Source organism: Eupeodes corollae, chromosome 2, assembly GCF_945859685.1.
Source record: "Eupeodes corollae chromosome 2, idEupCoro1.1, whole genome shotgun sequence".
NCBI classification, from domain to species: domain Eukaryota; kingdom Metazoa; phylum Arthropoda; class Insecta; order Diptera; family Syrphidae; genus Eupeodes; species Eupeodes corollae.
In genome coordinates, this window is record NC_079148.1 from 89,911,212 (window position 1) to 89,927,669 (window position 16,458).

Genomic DNA, 16,458 nt, shown 5'->3' on the forward strand with positions numbered 1-16,458 from the left:
TGACAGTGCGACCGAAGTTGGTTTTGAGAGTATATTGATGAGTACCCTAGAAGCGCGAGAATTGGGATTGAACTGTTTAAGGGAAGGAATGCAGCTGCCTATTTCTCCAAAGAATAAATCGTTAAAATAACGGTAAAAAAGGGTTAGAAATGAAACCTGAAGGCTATGTTCAAGCGAGTAAATGAAATTAACACCAATCAATTTAATGCTCTACGTTCCATATTGTCCAAGAGGCTTATGTAAGTTGCAGGAATACCATTCTAGAATGGGAGCTTTACTCTTTAGACTTATAGAAGTCTTGTAGATAGCAGCCAGATCACAATCATTGTGTTGGAAAATCTTTCACAAAAGGTGGTTGATGATACACAAACCGAGAATATCGCACACATCTCATTGATGTGTCATCTTCTTCTTCATTTTACAATGCATCTTATGTCGGAATTTAATGAGCTTATCATATATTGTCGTTGGAGTTCCACATTCGAAGTTCCACGTCGAAGTTTACACGGAGGTAAGTTGTGAGAGTAGTTTGAAGTCTAAAGTAGAATCAGACAGGGCTGCATACCCTAATGGATCTCCATAAAATGACAGTGATATTGGAGAGAGGCAGACATTTTGGGGCTAAAAATCAACACGTAAAAACTAAGATTTTCTTCTTCGGAACTTTCCACTCATTTTCTATAAATAACATTACTAAACAACCAATACAAAAATTAGATAGTTTTCAGTATCATGGAAGTATTGTCTCTTCTGAAGGCGGAACCGAACAAGATAATCGGGAAATCAAAGGTTGCGACTGAAATGTTGTCCATATTTAAAAGAATCAGCACCTATAAAATAACAGCAACGATTACCAAGAAACTACAAAACTATCGAATTAGGTGCAGATACGAAGGTTCAAGTATCAATGGATTAAACAAACCAGTTGAAAAGGTAATGATTTACTCAAGAAAGCAGAATAGTCGGGAGCCCAAGAAACAAGCGAGAAGTTTCATATTATAGATTCAAATAAATTCCTATTTTTGACTCAGGAAGAACGCCACAATCAACGAAACTTAAACACAAATGTTTCTTGGACGAATACCGAAAGGATGCAATGACTTTCAAGATCCTTGGACAGGTCTACGAAATCCGTAGATATTCTATTCAGTGCAAAGTTACCAAATTATTTCTGAATATACTCAATGGAAACCTTAAGCAATACTAATGATTTGCTCCTATAGTTAAATATTATAGATCAACAACATTCAAAACTGTACTACAATTTCGATGATAGAAATTTGAAACAGTATTTTCAAAAAAAAAGAAAAGAAAAGAAAACGGTATAAATCTTGTTTTCAGGACACTGTGGAATTAAAGGGAATGATATTGCTGCCTGTGCAGCAAAAAGAGCCACACAACGATTGGACTCAACTCAAAGAGATCATCACCTACTGGCAAAATAAACGATTAGATGATTGAAAAACATATCACCACCTCTACTCTTCCATTAATCCAAAAGCAGAAACGTGTTATTATCTAACGAAAACGACAACTAAGATGAACAAATGTTTCTTTTGTGTTGGCCTCGGCCACACACAATCTACACATAGCTATCTTCCCAACAAGGAAAACACTCCAAGCTGCCATTTAAGCCAATCCAGTCCTATTTTAACCATAAAACACGTTACAACTAAATCCTTTAAAAATAATTATTAATTGACATTCCGTATTATACTAGGATATACCATATATCCATATATATCGAAGGTTGGAGCTCTTTTCACGTTTTGCCAGTCGTAGGAGTACCCAGCTAAGTTTAAGTTTTTCATTCTCCAAATTAATTTTAAAACTTAATTGTATTAGAAGTAGCAGACAGGAAATCATTTATAAAAATAAGGAAAAGGGTCGGAGACAAAACGGAGCCCTGGGGCACACCAGACTTGAATTTTTCCAAAACAACTTGTACTGAACGGTTCGATCCAATCGGTCTAATCCAATGAAGAAGAGATCCGTTGATACCGAAAGCATGCATTTTCGATAAGAGAGCAGGATGCCAGACTTTATCAAATGCCTTTGAAATATCATGTGCAATAATCTTACTTTCTCTGAAACGATGTAAAGATTTGATGAACCATGAGATCACCAGTGGATCTGTTGCTACAGAAGCCGTATTGCCGGTCATTAAGAAGCTTCCGTTCCTCAAGATATTTCTTAAGTATTGTGATTAGTGGAAATATAGTTTTCCGTCGGCTTTTTTTCTCTTAAGCTGATAATTAATCAGCGTTTCCATGACCTTGGAAAGAATTGACTTAAGTGCGATCGGTCGGTAATTAGAGGGTGAGGAAGATTCGCCTTTTTTTGGATTGGCTAAACAAATGCACTTTTCAACAACTTGGAACGACGCCAGAAGAATAGGATAGATTAAAAAGCTTATGCAGTGGTTTTTCCAGCGTTGAAGAACACCTCTTCGGAACAATAGCGGGATTACCATCCGGGCCAGCAGATTATGTTATGTTTTAGGATTCTCACCACAGAACGAGTGCGAAAAAAGATTATCCCCATAGAATCACTAACGCGCTCGATGACAGGTGGAGTCATAGCACTCACTGGCAGCGTCGAATTCGCGGCGAACTGCCTAGCCAAGAGACTAGCTTTCTCTAAAGAGCTTACAAATGTAGTGTTATTGACAACGAGCAGAGGTACCGACGAAAAGGAAGAATTCCTCGTGTTTTTATACAAATAGCCAACAATTTTTATTGCCTTTGGGACATTGCAGTATTTTTTGTGATAATTTTTCGTCATGTAAAAATTTCGTCCGTCAAATATGGGCGTTCCAGGCCTTGTTGGATTGGCTTTAAAACAACGGAAACTACCTTCTTGAGCCTAATAACCTCTTTACAGCTCTCATCGAACCATGCGTTTTCCTTAGGTCTGATGCTTTTCGCCCTATTCGGGGTAAAAGTTCTCATACACAGGAGAATCAAACTGGTGATCATATCAGCGCTGGCGTCAACGTCACTATCGAGTGACCAGTTAAAATATACATAGTTATTGATCTTAGGAGCTCTTTCTTTAATTGGAGAGAAATTTGCTGCTATAACACAATGGTCAGATGAGCCTAGAGAAGATAAAACATTAATAGTGTACTTACCAGGGTCATAGGTAAGAAACAAGTCTAGAGTCTTTTCTTCTCGACCTACCACGTCTAATATTCGGGTGGTTTCGTTGACCAGCTGAGTTAGGTGGTTAACTCAGCGAAGATCCCAACACACACACCATCTGGTGTTGTCTGGCCCGAATGTTGAAGCCATGAAGAATTGTGTACATTGAAATCGCCCGTAATAACGATTTCAGTGTGAGGATACAGGGAGACAATTCTTTGAACGGAGTCAGACAGAGAATCAAATTCCTGAGAAATCAAAACTCTGTCTAGGTTTGAGCTTCGATAAAGGAAACAATAGTGAATGATGTGCTTATTCACGGAGTTTTAACCGCATGAAATAAAAGAAGGAGTTGCTACAATGACCGTATCGTTTTAAAAGTTGATAGGCAACATCATTTCTAATATACGGGCGAGACCATGGTGGGAGAATTATAATAGCACCAAGTTATACCCATGAATATAAAATTCCGTTGGATTGGAATCCGCACCTACTTGGGTTTCACTCAGTGACAAAACAGCTGGCCCGTTAGAGACAGTGTGGATGTACACAGATAGAAAATTCCATGTCAGCACACGAATATTACTATAATCTACTCTAATGAGTATTTATTGTTAGCCATAATTTTCTTAATTTGTGCACCCACGAAAATGCCGACTTGCAGTTTGGCCTCGGATGGCTTATTCCAGAATATCATTAAATATTTAAAAGCAACAGAATCTTATCAAAAAGCTTTAACGAACTATTTCATAAGTTATATTTGTATTATGTATGTGTAATTTTGTTTTCCCAGAACTGGAACTCAGTTAATCTTTGTACTGTTGGTTGACAATGATCTGATGTTTATTTATCACTGTTAGATAATAAAAGATGCTGTCATTTTAAACATTAAAAAAGAGAAGCAAACAACAAATCGATTATCACGCCCTGAAAACTCGTGGCTATTTTTGTTTTCTTAAAATTTTAGCGATCCCTTTAACGCTAAAATTTATGATTTTCATTTATGCAAAATAAAATTATCTAATTAAAAGATTTAAAAGAAATGACATAGGTTAAAAATATAACAAATTATATTTGTGTATTTCATCAAGCTTTAAACAATAAAAGAGCACATAAGATTAGTTTCACCTTAAATTCCATTCTTGCTTTAAATATTTGAAACTACACGGAACTATTACAAGAATTAAATTAAAGAAAGTATGGTGTTGTATTTTGCTGTGGTATGACCCGATCTGTCTCTGGCACTGCATTAAAAATACTTGCTTGGCGTTGTTTGGACGTTTCAAAACGTAATATCGAAGCTACATTGCCACATCTGTAACAATAATTAGGCGCTGACCAAACAGTCACTAGTTTCTCATCAAACATATATTTTATTCCTTCGTGCACAAGTTGATGAGCTCGACATATCAAATCTAAATTGTTGATGTTCATAAAGTCTTTGGTAACTAATGAACCAAAAAGCCAACCAGCTCCACGTGGGCTTTGATCCCTGATTAAGAAAGAATTTTTTTTAATTTTATTATTTTTAGTTGTGTACGAATTTTATAGTCCTACCAAAAATCCATGTCTTCTGGATCAGACCAGACTAGATCACAAAACGCTCCTTTATATGGAATCTCTTCGTTCCGATCAATTGTCCGAATTTGGTCGAGTGTGATTATTTCCGGACTAAGGCCTCCATGAACACAAAGAATATTTTCATCTATGAGCTGCAAGAAAAAGAAATATATTCAATAATGTTAAATTACATAATTTTAATCTTATTTTAATTAAAGACAAGTCTAAAGCAAAGTATCAAGTTCAGAGTAAGTGGGCCCAAGGATCAATTACTGGTCAAGAGCTCCCAATTTCATATTTTTAATAAAAAAATAGGCTGTAGTTCCTATTATTGCAGATCATTATCTCGAGTAATAGCTACGATGCTTTGTTATGTATGAACTTGTGCTTGAAAAATACTGTACAAACGGGTTTGCGAATGTGGATTTAAGTCCCATCAAATATGAGAGATGGGGGTTTGTACTTTCTCTAGTGTTTTCCGAGTTGTTTTTACCACAGCAAATTAACATTGTACTGTCTTTTGCAAATGGTAAGGGCTTTTGTGGCTTAGGCAACAGTTTTTCTATATGCTTATTTTATAGGAGTTTACTACCAAATGTTATCTTGCTCTTTTTTCTTTGGTTTAATTGTTAAATAGTTATTTTTTCCGCGAGCAATTAAATAAACTCCAACGTTCAGCTTGCCTATGTATAAGAGGATCGCTTCGCACGACCCCATCTGCGGCACTGGACACCTTATTCTACATAACACCTCTTGATATATTTAGCAAACAAATAGTTGCAAGCTTTGCTATTAGCCTTAAAGCTTTGTCGCAGTGGACTCACAACAACATGGGCCAATCCGTTATTCTTAGGTATTAAGAATCAATTCCAAAGCACACAGACTACACCATCCCCCAACTGTAATTCGACAGAAATTTCTAGATTTCTAGAACGATCTGGGAGGATAGGACATTCCTGGAAGATGGGTCAATCCATTTTTATACAGATGGTTCAAAAACAAAAGAAGGGGTTGGTGGAGGTGTGTACTCTGAACGACTGAAATTAAGTTTCTCATTCCACCTTCCCAATCATTGTAGCGTGATCTAGAAGATCTTTTGGCGATAAAAGCAGTCTTGCCCTGGCTTAAAGAAAACGTGATAGCAACAACTGATATCCGTATTTTGTCAGATAGTCAGGTCGCTTATAAATCTCTACCTTTGCTAGGTGCCGAGCATAGAACCTTTCCTTGAATTTGTAAAGCAGATGAACTCGCTAGAAATGGTACAGTACAACCCATTTTACCACGTTTGGCACATACTAGAATACCAATCGCTACTTGTAAACTATTGCTAATGCAAGACGCTATGAAGAAGGCAAACATCAGGTGGAACAACACCACCACGTGTCAGGTCACAACAACATCTTGCTTTCACTAGATTTAAAGCGATCAAAGTGCTTGCTTTTTTCTAATCAGGTAGCATATAAGCTTCAAAATCTAAAAGGAAAGCACACGGAGGAGAATTCTTCTATAAAGATCTAAACGATCTCAATCACATTAAAATAATCAGTCTTTCACGTTTCGTAAGGGACTCAAACTGGTTTCATTGAACTGAGAAGAAAGCTTCAAGATTCATGTGGTATCACAATGGGTCATTAAACTGGCCTAAGTGTGTCCTATAACATCATGGACAGCCACTTTAACCTAACTTAACCTAACCTAACCTAGATAGTTATTTTATATTGGTAAATAGTATTATGACCATTTTTGTGGGATTGATTGATGTTTTCATAGAAACTCCCAATATTCTTCCAATTGTCAAAAAATATAAGAATAATTTTAGTTAATAGATTTAAAGAGTTTTAACTTGACTCTAGTAGGCTCTTTTGCTATCAGTCAATACTATTCGCTCAAGTATTTGAAGTATTTCTGCTCCGTTACTATAATTTTTGACCACCGGTTCCTCGCTTTACAAAGTCTTGCGACTTCTTCAATATAAGCCGTCGACACTAGAGGCACAATCTGGCAATAGTCCATCCATCTAATCACTTGGAAACGCCGATGATATTGACATCATTGGCCGATTAAAGTGTGATGTCAGTGGAGCGTTTTTGAGCATTGCAGCGGTAGCGGAAAAGATGGGTTTAGTTGTCATCAAAATAGGACAATGCAGGACCACGTCTTGGACAAAACGTCACCATGGACAGCTATAACTTCGAGGTAGTTGAGGACTTTGTCTACCTAGGCACCGCTATAAACACAGACAACGACACCAGCGCTGAAATCAAACTCAGAATAACTCTTGCAAATCGCTGCTTCTTTGGACTTAGAAGACAATTGTGAAGTAAAGTCCTCATCATCCCGGTTCTCATTTATGGCATTGAGGCTTGTACCCTGTCAAAGAAAGATGAGAGCTTGGATTTTTCGAGAGAAAAAATCTTCGAGTGATTTTTGGTCCCGTCTGCATAGATGGATAGTGGAGGAGAAGATATTGCGATGAACTGTACGGGCTGAATATCGACACTGAGCTGGTTAAAGGAATAAAAGTCCAACGACTTAGATCGCTGGGTCATGTAGAGCGAATAGACATCAACGTTCCACCACAGAAGGGCTTCGAATCGAATCCCGAGTAACGGTAGAGTAAGAGGGCGACTCAGATGGCGCACGCAGGTGGGAGAGGACCTTAACTAACTTGGAGTGCGAAACTGGACTTGCTTATTATAGTATGTTCGGATCAACCAACATTGTCGGGTCACTTTATCTTGGAAGTAAAATGTTCTCATTTTGTTCAAAGTTCATATTTTTAGCATGGATTTGGTGGAGTTTAGCAACAAGCTCTTTTATCGAAAATCTTTGCATTTAGTGTCGATAAATCTCGTCTTCGTTGGGCTAGCATTTACTTATTTTTCGGATGTCCGTGACAACTTTCCACGCACACAGGAATGGTTAAAATTTGTAAGTCACTAGGACCTAGTTCGCAACGGACTGTTGCACCACCCAATTTATGTATTTATTATCTTTCGGATGTGAAGAATTTAATGGTTCGAAAACTGAATGCTGTAACAAGGCGATAAAGCTTTAAAATAAGTTGGGGATTGCCTAAAACTTGGTTTAGACCAGCAATGGAACATTCTTGCCAAGTTGAAGTTCTTGCTTTACCTCCTCGTGGTGGCTCCCGGCAATGATTTGTATATCCCTATATAAAATACATAAGTTAGCTAAAATTGCAATGGCGAAGTTTCCCGACTCTTCAGGATAGGTTACGGAGATTAGCACTCTTCGTAACTGAACTCCATCCCGCTATAGAAACCGAAATTACGCCTCGGATAATTATTGATAACTCGTTGGCGACTTGTGGCTATTGTAGCCGGACAAATATTGGTTTCGTTGGAGCCCTTTGGGGAAAGACTTAGCTCGGTTTCAGAGTAGAGTACGACCCGTCATCATTATACAGTGTTACGCTCCGACCGGGACGGAGCTCGCATCTGATGAAGAGAAAGAATGCTCTTACAGTCAACTAGGATCCGCTTACAACACTTCCCGAGATTTTATTTTGGTTATGGGAGACCTTAATGCTAAGGTTGGCAGTAACAACAACGGGCTAAGGCATGTGATGGGTGTTCATGGTGTCGGCAATTGCAATGATATTGGTGAGAGCTTCCTTGACTTCTGCAACGCTAATGGCCTTGTGATTGGTGGCGCTATGTTTGTACTCAAACTGTGCCATAAAATTAGCTGGGTATCGACGGTAAGGCAAGCGTCTTCCAACTAAACTGGCCACTTCGCGATTAGTCGACGCTTTAGAAGCAGCCTCTTGGATGTCCGAAACAGCAGAAGCGCAGTCATGGGACTTGCCCGTGACCACCACTTAATGATAGCTATCCTATGATTGCGTACAGCTACAAGTAGAAGATCCAACGAAATAACACTAGCCCCCAAATTCAACATCGCCAGACTAGAGTATCCCAGGATCCGTCAACAATTCAGGGACCACCTGTCTCACGAAATGGGAACAATCAGCAGCACAGTACATGACGACATCGAATACCATTGGAATGCAGTGAAGAACGTTTTCATTTCAGGTGCTGGCAGAATGGTCGGTCGGAAAGAAGGAAGCAACAACACTTGGCTTTCAGAAGAATTTTGGGCACAAGAGTAAGAAAGAAACGAGTGGAGTCCTCGTACCACGTGACAGATAACTACATCAACACCAGCAGAAAATGCTGCAAACATATGCGACTGCAGGACCGTTAAAAAAAGGAGATCTTACAAAAATGAAAACTGGAATTTGCGTTCTACAGTGGGTTGAATATCGATCAACACTACACCTGCTGTTCATTGACTTCGAGAAGGCCTTTGAAAGCGTTAACAGGGAATATATCTGGTTAGCTTTGCGAATGAGAGGCATCCCAGAAAAACTAATTGCTTTTCTGCACGATGGAAGCGGAGTCAGACAGGGCTGTATTTTGTAGCCAAAATTGTTTTTGTTGGTGATAAGCTATGTACTTTGTCAGGTAGCGGAGTATCCGATGGACTTTGACATCCTATTTAAAGCACTTGCTTACTCTCTCATAGGATCAAGGATCTCCATTAAATGACAACAAGTGTGGAGAGAGAAGCAGAAGTTGTCGGGCTAAAAATATCAGCCTCGGAACCCGACCATCCTCTCAAATCAATATTCCCTCGCAACCGGGGGAAAACGTGGAGAGCTTTCAATTCCTTGGAGGTATCGTCTCCATCGAAGGTGGAACCGAACAAGACTTCATCTGCCGCATCGGCAAAGCAAAAGTTACGTTCGGTATGTTGTCGAAAATTTGGAGGAATAACTCTATCAGCTTAAGAACAAAGCTACGACTGTTTCGCACAAATGTCGAATCTGTGCTTCTTTATGGGTGCTGCACTTGGAAGGTTACTTCAGCCATAACAAGAAAGCTGCAAACCTTCGTGAAAAGATGTCTTCTTAACATCCTAAGGATTTGTTGGCCAAATCGTAAATCAAATGAGGTCATTCCTAGAAGAACAGGCTAGAAACCTATAAACTCTATAATACGAAGGCGTAAGTGGCAATGGATTGGACATACGCTTCGAAAAGGTATCGACTGCATTGCAGGCCAAGCAGTGGAATCCGCTTACACAAGAAAGAAGAAGAGCTGGACGACCGAGAAGCACATGGCGCAGGACAGTCGAAGGAATCAGCTTCACTGAGCGAAAGTTGGAGGGAGCTAAAACACATCTCCGGAAACCGTACACGATAGCGCGTAGGCGTAGTAGAGGCCCTATGCCCCTTAAAAGGTTCCCAACGGACTTAACAGGTCTGACTGTTTTTTTCAAGTCTTTCTTCGTCGCAGATTATTTTACCTTCTTAAGTAACTCATTAGCTTTTCGAAGTATTTCTCAAATCCAATAGTGTCAATAGGTTCCTGGCACGTAATGCATAAACGGATGGACTTGAAAATCCATAAGATTTTGGTAATGTTTTTAAGGCCGTAGCTTTGTCTTCAGGCCGAGAGAATTGTTCTTCGAATAATGGATAACATCTTGAACGCAGCCTTGCATTTCCCGATACGGCTAGCGATATCTTGTCCGGTTCCACATGAAGTAGAGAGAATACTTCCAAGATACTAAAAACTCTCTAGCTTTTCTACTGGTTATTGAGCAATGTTATTCATGGAGTCCACGATTGTCGATCATCTCTGAATGAGATGACGGAACAGTTTAACATTCACCTCATTCGGGAAATTGAAAAACCGATGAGCTCGCCAAAAAGGGAACACTTCTGCTTAATGTTAGACAAAAACATAACATGGGAACACCACTTGCTACATGGAAAGTGGTACTCTAGGTCACAGAGTACCACCTGCCTAGCTACCAAGCAAATATGGCCAAGTATAGACTTAAAACTGTCAAAAGGTTTGATATCACTGAGCAGACAAAGTATAAGCTCTACAATTGGAGTAATAACAGGACACTGCCTCATAGGAAGACATGCTCTGAGGCTAGGGGTCTACACAAATGACTTCTGTAGAAGCTGCATGGACGAGGAGGAAGAGGAAACAGTCCAACACCTTCTATACACATGTCCAGCACTCTCCATTAGAAGGAATAACTTTCTCGGTAATCCCTTCTTCGATAACACCAGTGAAATGGCAACGATTGACACAAAACGTCTCTCTAACTTTATTAAAAGTACGAAATGGTTCGTTTAAGTTCATTACTCTCCCATGAGTAACCTCATTAGTGGTATCACAATGGACCCTTGAGGTCTACGTGCGTCAATGACATCTGGACAGCCACTCCAAGCTATCCTAACCTATTCATGGATGATTAGTGGAAGTTTCCCACGATTTCTGCTTCTCTCTCCATCCTCATTGTCATTTGATGGAGATCTATTGTCCTATGAGATAGCAAGCATACACACACAAGAGGGAATTCTATTCCTCCATTTACTGTCCAGGCTGCCCGCAGCACATCATTGGTCACCAATAATATGAACAGTTAACAGCCCTGTCTGATTCTACTTTAGACTTAAAAATATTCTGACAAATAACTTTCCTGTAAGACGTGACTTTTGGACCCCTATTAAGTCACCTCGATGAAAAGCAGGTGGTGAAAGCTGTTGAGAAGCTTACAGTATATATGTACATTACAGACCATTTTTTTGGAGTTCTCCTCGAGATGTTTTTTTACTCATTATAAGAGTATTTATAACCCCTTGAGTTCACTCACAATATTGATACTGTTCGATTGATATTTCTTTGAATTAGGCAAACGTTAAAACATTCTTCATTTGTATTACAAATCTTCACAGACGGGATCAGTAATACCGCCGATTTTTCTATCCATAACACGAACTTTAAAAATTACATTTATGTCCAGAACATCTTATTTAATTCTTCACTGCTGCTCTGGGTTTCAAGGGCGCGATATAAACAAAAAAAGGTTCTCCCAATCGCTCAATTAAAGTTAAATGAACAAGTCTAGTGGCATTGGGTCTCAATTGCCTTGAAGGGCCAAATTTAAGTTAATACTAATACAAAAACCGTTTTAAATTATGTTAAGTTTAGCTTGACATATGAACAGTTCGGACCACAAATTAAATACAATTGCCAAATAGCTAAGCAATAGTTACGATTGGATGGTCAGATGTCTTGGGTTGTGGAAATAGTAATGGAATAGTAACATAAGCAAAAGAAGTTGTCCTATTAAATTAGTTTATCGATGGTTACACAAGTACAAACGATGAATAGTTATGAACATAAATTGAGATTTATAACTTACAGCAGCAATAGTCAACAGATCAAAGACCTTACAGCAATACTTCCATGCATTTGCATTGCCATATTTGCTAAAACACTCATCATAGAATCCATAGACTCGAGTTATCTGACGGGATTCATGGTTTCCACGCAGAAGAGTGATCCGATCCGGATAGCGGGCCTGTTTAAAAATAAAAGAAAAACAAATCACTACAAATTCATAGTCCCGGAACAGACCTACCTTAAGTGTTAGCAATCTAGTGAGTGTTTCCAAGCTGTAATAACCACGATCCACAAAATCTCCCATGAAAACATAGTTTGTATCAGGAACCTGTCCACCGGTCCGAAAGAGCTCTTCCAAATCATAAAACTATTTCCATTGTTTTTCCATATTCACATCGCAGGATAGAAGTAGGTTCGAAAAAGAATTAAGAAACTCAGCAATGAGGAAAAATGTTCCAAGAAAAAAAAACAAATTATGGGGTGTGCTTATATTCACCTGGCCATGGATATCGCCACAAACTGTGACTGGAGTGCTGACAGGCTGTATATTTGATTCTTCGAGCAAAATTTCACAAACTATATTACAGAGTTGTTTTAAATCGTTTTCCGGAAGATATTTACAATCTTTAACAATTTCAATCCACTTGTCAAGTTCGGCCATCTTGAGTAAACTAATTTTCTTACGAACTGTCTATTTTTTGTTCTTCTTTTTATTTTGAGAAATATCAACCTTTTTTGAAGGGCACTGAATTCTTCCTTTTTGTGTCGGAAAGGTAGAGCGATGGATGAATGAAAGCTTAAGTGGGAAACAGATTGTTTAAATTCAACAGACGCGCCGGTTTCGAGTGAAGCATATCGTTTTACAAAAATTACAAAATCGAATTTACACCCTTATGGCTGATTTTTAACACCCATTACGTGATGCTTAGTGTGTAAAGCCTAGTACATACTTCCTCGTGAAGTGAACGTTCGACAGTGGAGAAAGTGAACTTTTGACATTGCTCACTGGTACACACTTGTGAGTACACGTTGTGAACATGCGGAAACGGAATGTCAAAGCTTACCCAATAGTTTCCGTACATTTTGCACGTGAATTGTCCGTGAGCGAAAACTCTCCACTTTGTTCTCCACTCAGCTTCACGAGCAAGTTGACGGGTGAACCAAAAACTGAAATTTGTATGGGTTCACGAGATGGTTCATAAGTATGTACTAGGCTTAAGAATGTCATGCCAGAGGTATTGGTTCAATCCCTTTCTGTGCCACCTAAAGTTTTGTTTTTCTTTTTTCACCGGTACTGCGTCTTGCGCCTAATTGGCAAATCCTCCAATCGTAATTCTTGTAATTCTGTAGGTCGGTCCTTTATTCCAGAAAATACTCGCACACAGGAATGGTTGAGATTTGTAAGTCACTAGGCTCTGGTTCTCTGCTAGTTGTTGCGCAAAACAAAATGTATAAAATATTAATTTTTTTAAGAAAATGTTCATCAGTATTCATTGTCACAGAAATGTTAAAAGTTTAATAAAGGTTTACACTTCTTTCGTATTTAAGTTTTGGCACTGTGTTACTTTCTTTGAGGTTTAGTTGCACAGTCTTTTATTCCTTTAAATTTCCTTAATTGTGAAAATTATGTAACTAATTTAAATATTTTTCTTACATTAGTAAAATCCCTCCTCTTCGGAGGCAATATTTTCTATTTGACTGTACATATTTTCAATTTATTATCTGCTGTCTACAAGAAATACAAAGCATAATGTTTCTGATTATTTTGAGAGGTTGATGATTGTTCGAAGTTTGTAAAAACAGCTAAGAATTTTAAAAGCAAAATATATTGGAATCAATTCGCATGGAAAAATAGAAGATTCAAAAAATTGGGCAATTAACGATCAAACTATTTGGTTTCATAAACGTCAGTTGCATGTGCACGCCTAGCCTAAGTGAATTCAAATAAACATCATTAACGTAAATCAAAATATTCTAAAAAATCGGGTAACAGGATAGAGCTGTTATACAAATGCTGGATATAATTTTATAATCGTATGAAAACTATTTATGGCTGAAACACAAACACCCTTCAGCTTCAGGTTCGTCCGCGTTGCGTTGGGCCTGTTTCGAAGTTGCTTTGCATGAAATTTCTAATATGCCATTTCTGAAATGACTTCTGTCTTTAGCAGCAGTTATTTTTTCTCAAAAGTTTATTTTGATTTTTCGTGCAGTAAAAGGTATGAATTTTTAAATTGAACAAATTGTATTTATCGCTCAAGTAGCTTACAGAGCCTATCGTGGGTATGTTCAGCTCATGGAGCAAGAGGAAGCATAAACTGAGAGACGTTTGTGGGTCCACGTTTTCAATATTTCAATAACTTATCTTTCAATTTTTTCTAATAAACAATGGTTATCTCTCCAAATGCAAATGTATTTTGTTTGTTGCATTTTTTATAGCTGTTGAGCTGTCAGATGTTCAGCAAATTTGAACGATAGCTTCCGTTTGGAATCTTATTACGTTACATTACGTTATTTCCTCACAACTGTCAAATGAAACGTGAGGTCGAAACTTCATTGTGATAGTATGCATTGAATTCCTATGGCTGAACTGTTAAGTGTGTTTGTGTTCCAGCCATTATGTTTGCAGGAATCTCGATTTCAGAACTTCTTGTTCTATTAAATTGGAATTGGTTATATAATCTAAAAACTTTGACAACATAAAATTGGAATTTTAGCTTGGAACTTTAAAGGCCTATAACAAGAACAAAATTTTCTAGAAAATTTGTATAACTTAAAGTTATTTTTTTTATAATTCCTTTCAGGGTTACTGATTTACTGGCGCTAATCAATCGAAATCGACTGATAAGCTTAATCCAAAATTACTACGTGAACAAAAATATAGATAACGAATGCATTCAAGATAATACGAGTTGAGGTAAACATAGGTCAAAGACAACTTTGTCAGCAATCTAGCCCTTTATGTGTTGCTTTGTGTGGCTGTACATTAAATTTTAATATCAATAAATATACTTCATTGATATGTAAATTTTTACCTCTCTTTGTTAAGGTTGAAAATTAGGTAAAAATATAGGCAAAAAATAAATAGTTAAAGTGACAAATTAAGCTTTTTTCTGTAACGAATTCCAATATAAAAGTGTAAGCTCGCAAAAAATGTTATTTGAATTGTAATTTTTGTCTGAAACACCCTCAATTTTCATTTGTGGTGAACTCTATCAAGTTTTCTTAATCTTAATATAATTATAGATGATCCTGTGTTACTATATATACTGTAAAATGAGGAAATACATTTATTATGAAAGTTATTTATAAAAAAACATAAAAATGAAATGAATATCATCTATCATCAATTTGAAAAATAATTGTTCACCCAAAACAGTTATCCAATTATGCTAACCAAGGGTTTTTATAAAATGAACTACTACAAATTAAAAAATAAATTGCTTTTTAGCAGAAAAACATGCCCGAAAATAGTAACCCCATATAAAAAAAATGATAACATACCTAGAAAACGTACAAAGAGTTAAGGAGACATTAAGGATTTGTTGTAAGGTGGTGAGATAGGATTGTGTAAGCAGACAGAACTAATTGGCTCATTGATTCTTCACATGCGGCAGATCCGACCCTTGTATCGGTGCCTCAGAATTGTTGATTTTTGACTTGGTGTAAATTAAAATTATTTGACATAGCCAAACCGAGCTACCTCAGTTTTCCAGTCGAGGCCATTTGGATCTTTGAGAACATTGTGGAATTGTGCGGCCTAGTCTCACTGACAAGGTAGTCCACGAATATCTAGACTCGAATTTTTGCACTTAACTTGCTATAGCCAAAATGATACAAAATTTGAGTTAACGCTATTCTGCTGTTCCGGACAACAGCTCTAAATCCCGACAGAAACATTATATTTTTTGCACACGTAGCTCGTTCGTGTACTTTAGAATAATGAAAATGTTGAGTTTACTGAATTAATTGACAGTTACAGTTTGATTATTAGTAGAAGGTGGCGTTCACAAATTAATTTCAATGTTGTCAATTTCTTATTTAAAAACCCGATAAATGATTATCATTTCATTATAAGTTCATTTTCTACGGCTCACAGCTTAGTAGTAGTGTAAGGAAAGACCACTTCTCCAAATTATGTAACGTCGATGACGAATCGAGTACCTTTGTAAGGGAGATAAATCAATCAACCAATGGTACGCATATAAACAATTCTGCCTGCCCGACCTCACCGAAGTGAAGATAGCTATATCTAAACCAACGAAGCTAAATCCAAGAACTTAAATTCGATTTTAAGCCGCGTATGACACCATCTATAGTCAAGAGCTTTACAGAACAATTTCTAGTTTTGGCATCCCTGTTAAAATAATTCGTTTGTGCAGAATACGATGGACAATGCACGCTGATCTATCAAGAAGATCTCACTGATGCATTTGACAAGCCGATGCACTGTCATGCAAAGTCTTCAACATCGTTCTGGAAATAATTGAGCAAAACTAAACCGTTAATACTAGAGG

The 16,458-nt window shown here is 37.6% G+C and overlaps 1 protein-coding gene across 1 annotated transcript; it reads right to left on the reverse strand.

Moving 5' to 3' along the window:
* Window positions 1-4,191: 4,191 nt before the first annotated feature.
* LOC129948593 (serine/threonine-protein phosphatase 6 catalytic subunit) lies at window positions 4,192-12,632 on the reverse strand. The gene is made up of 5 exons (XM_056059727.1): window positions 12,438-12,632; window positions 12,180-12,308; window positions 11,961-12,119; window positions 4,701-4,855; window positions 4,192-4,635 (listed from the first exon to the last, which is right to left on the reverse strand). The coding sequence occupies exons 1-5, from the start codon at window positions 12,600-12,602 to the stop codon at window positions 4,332-4,334; spliced, it is 912 nt and encodes a 303-aa protein (XP_055915702.1). The 5' UTR covers window positions 12,603-12,632; the 3' UTR covers window positions 4,192-4,331.
* Window positions 12,633-16,458: the final 3,826 nt, after the last annotated feature.

Coding starts and splice junctions, on each gene's coding strand:
- LOC129948593 (XM_056059727.1), bottom strand. CDS start 12,602: ATGGCCGAACTTGACAAGTGGATTGAAATTGTTAAAGATTGTAAATAT. Junction 12,309..12,437: donor GTGGCGATATCCATGGCCAG/GTGAATATAAGC, acceptor CAATGGAAATAG/TTTTATGATTTGGAAGAGCT. Junction 12,120..12,179: donor CTAGATTGCTAACACTTAAG/GTAGGTCTGTTC, acceptor ATTTTTAAACAG/GCCCGCTATCCGGATCGGAT.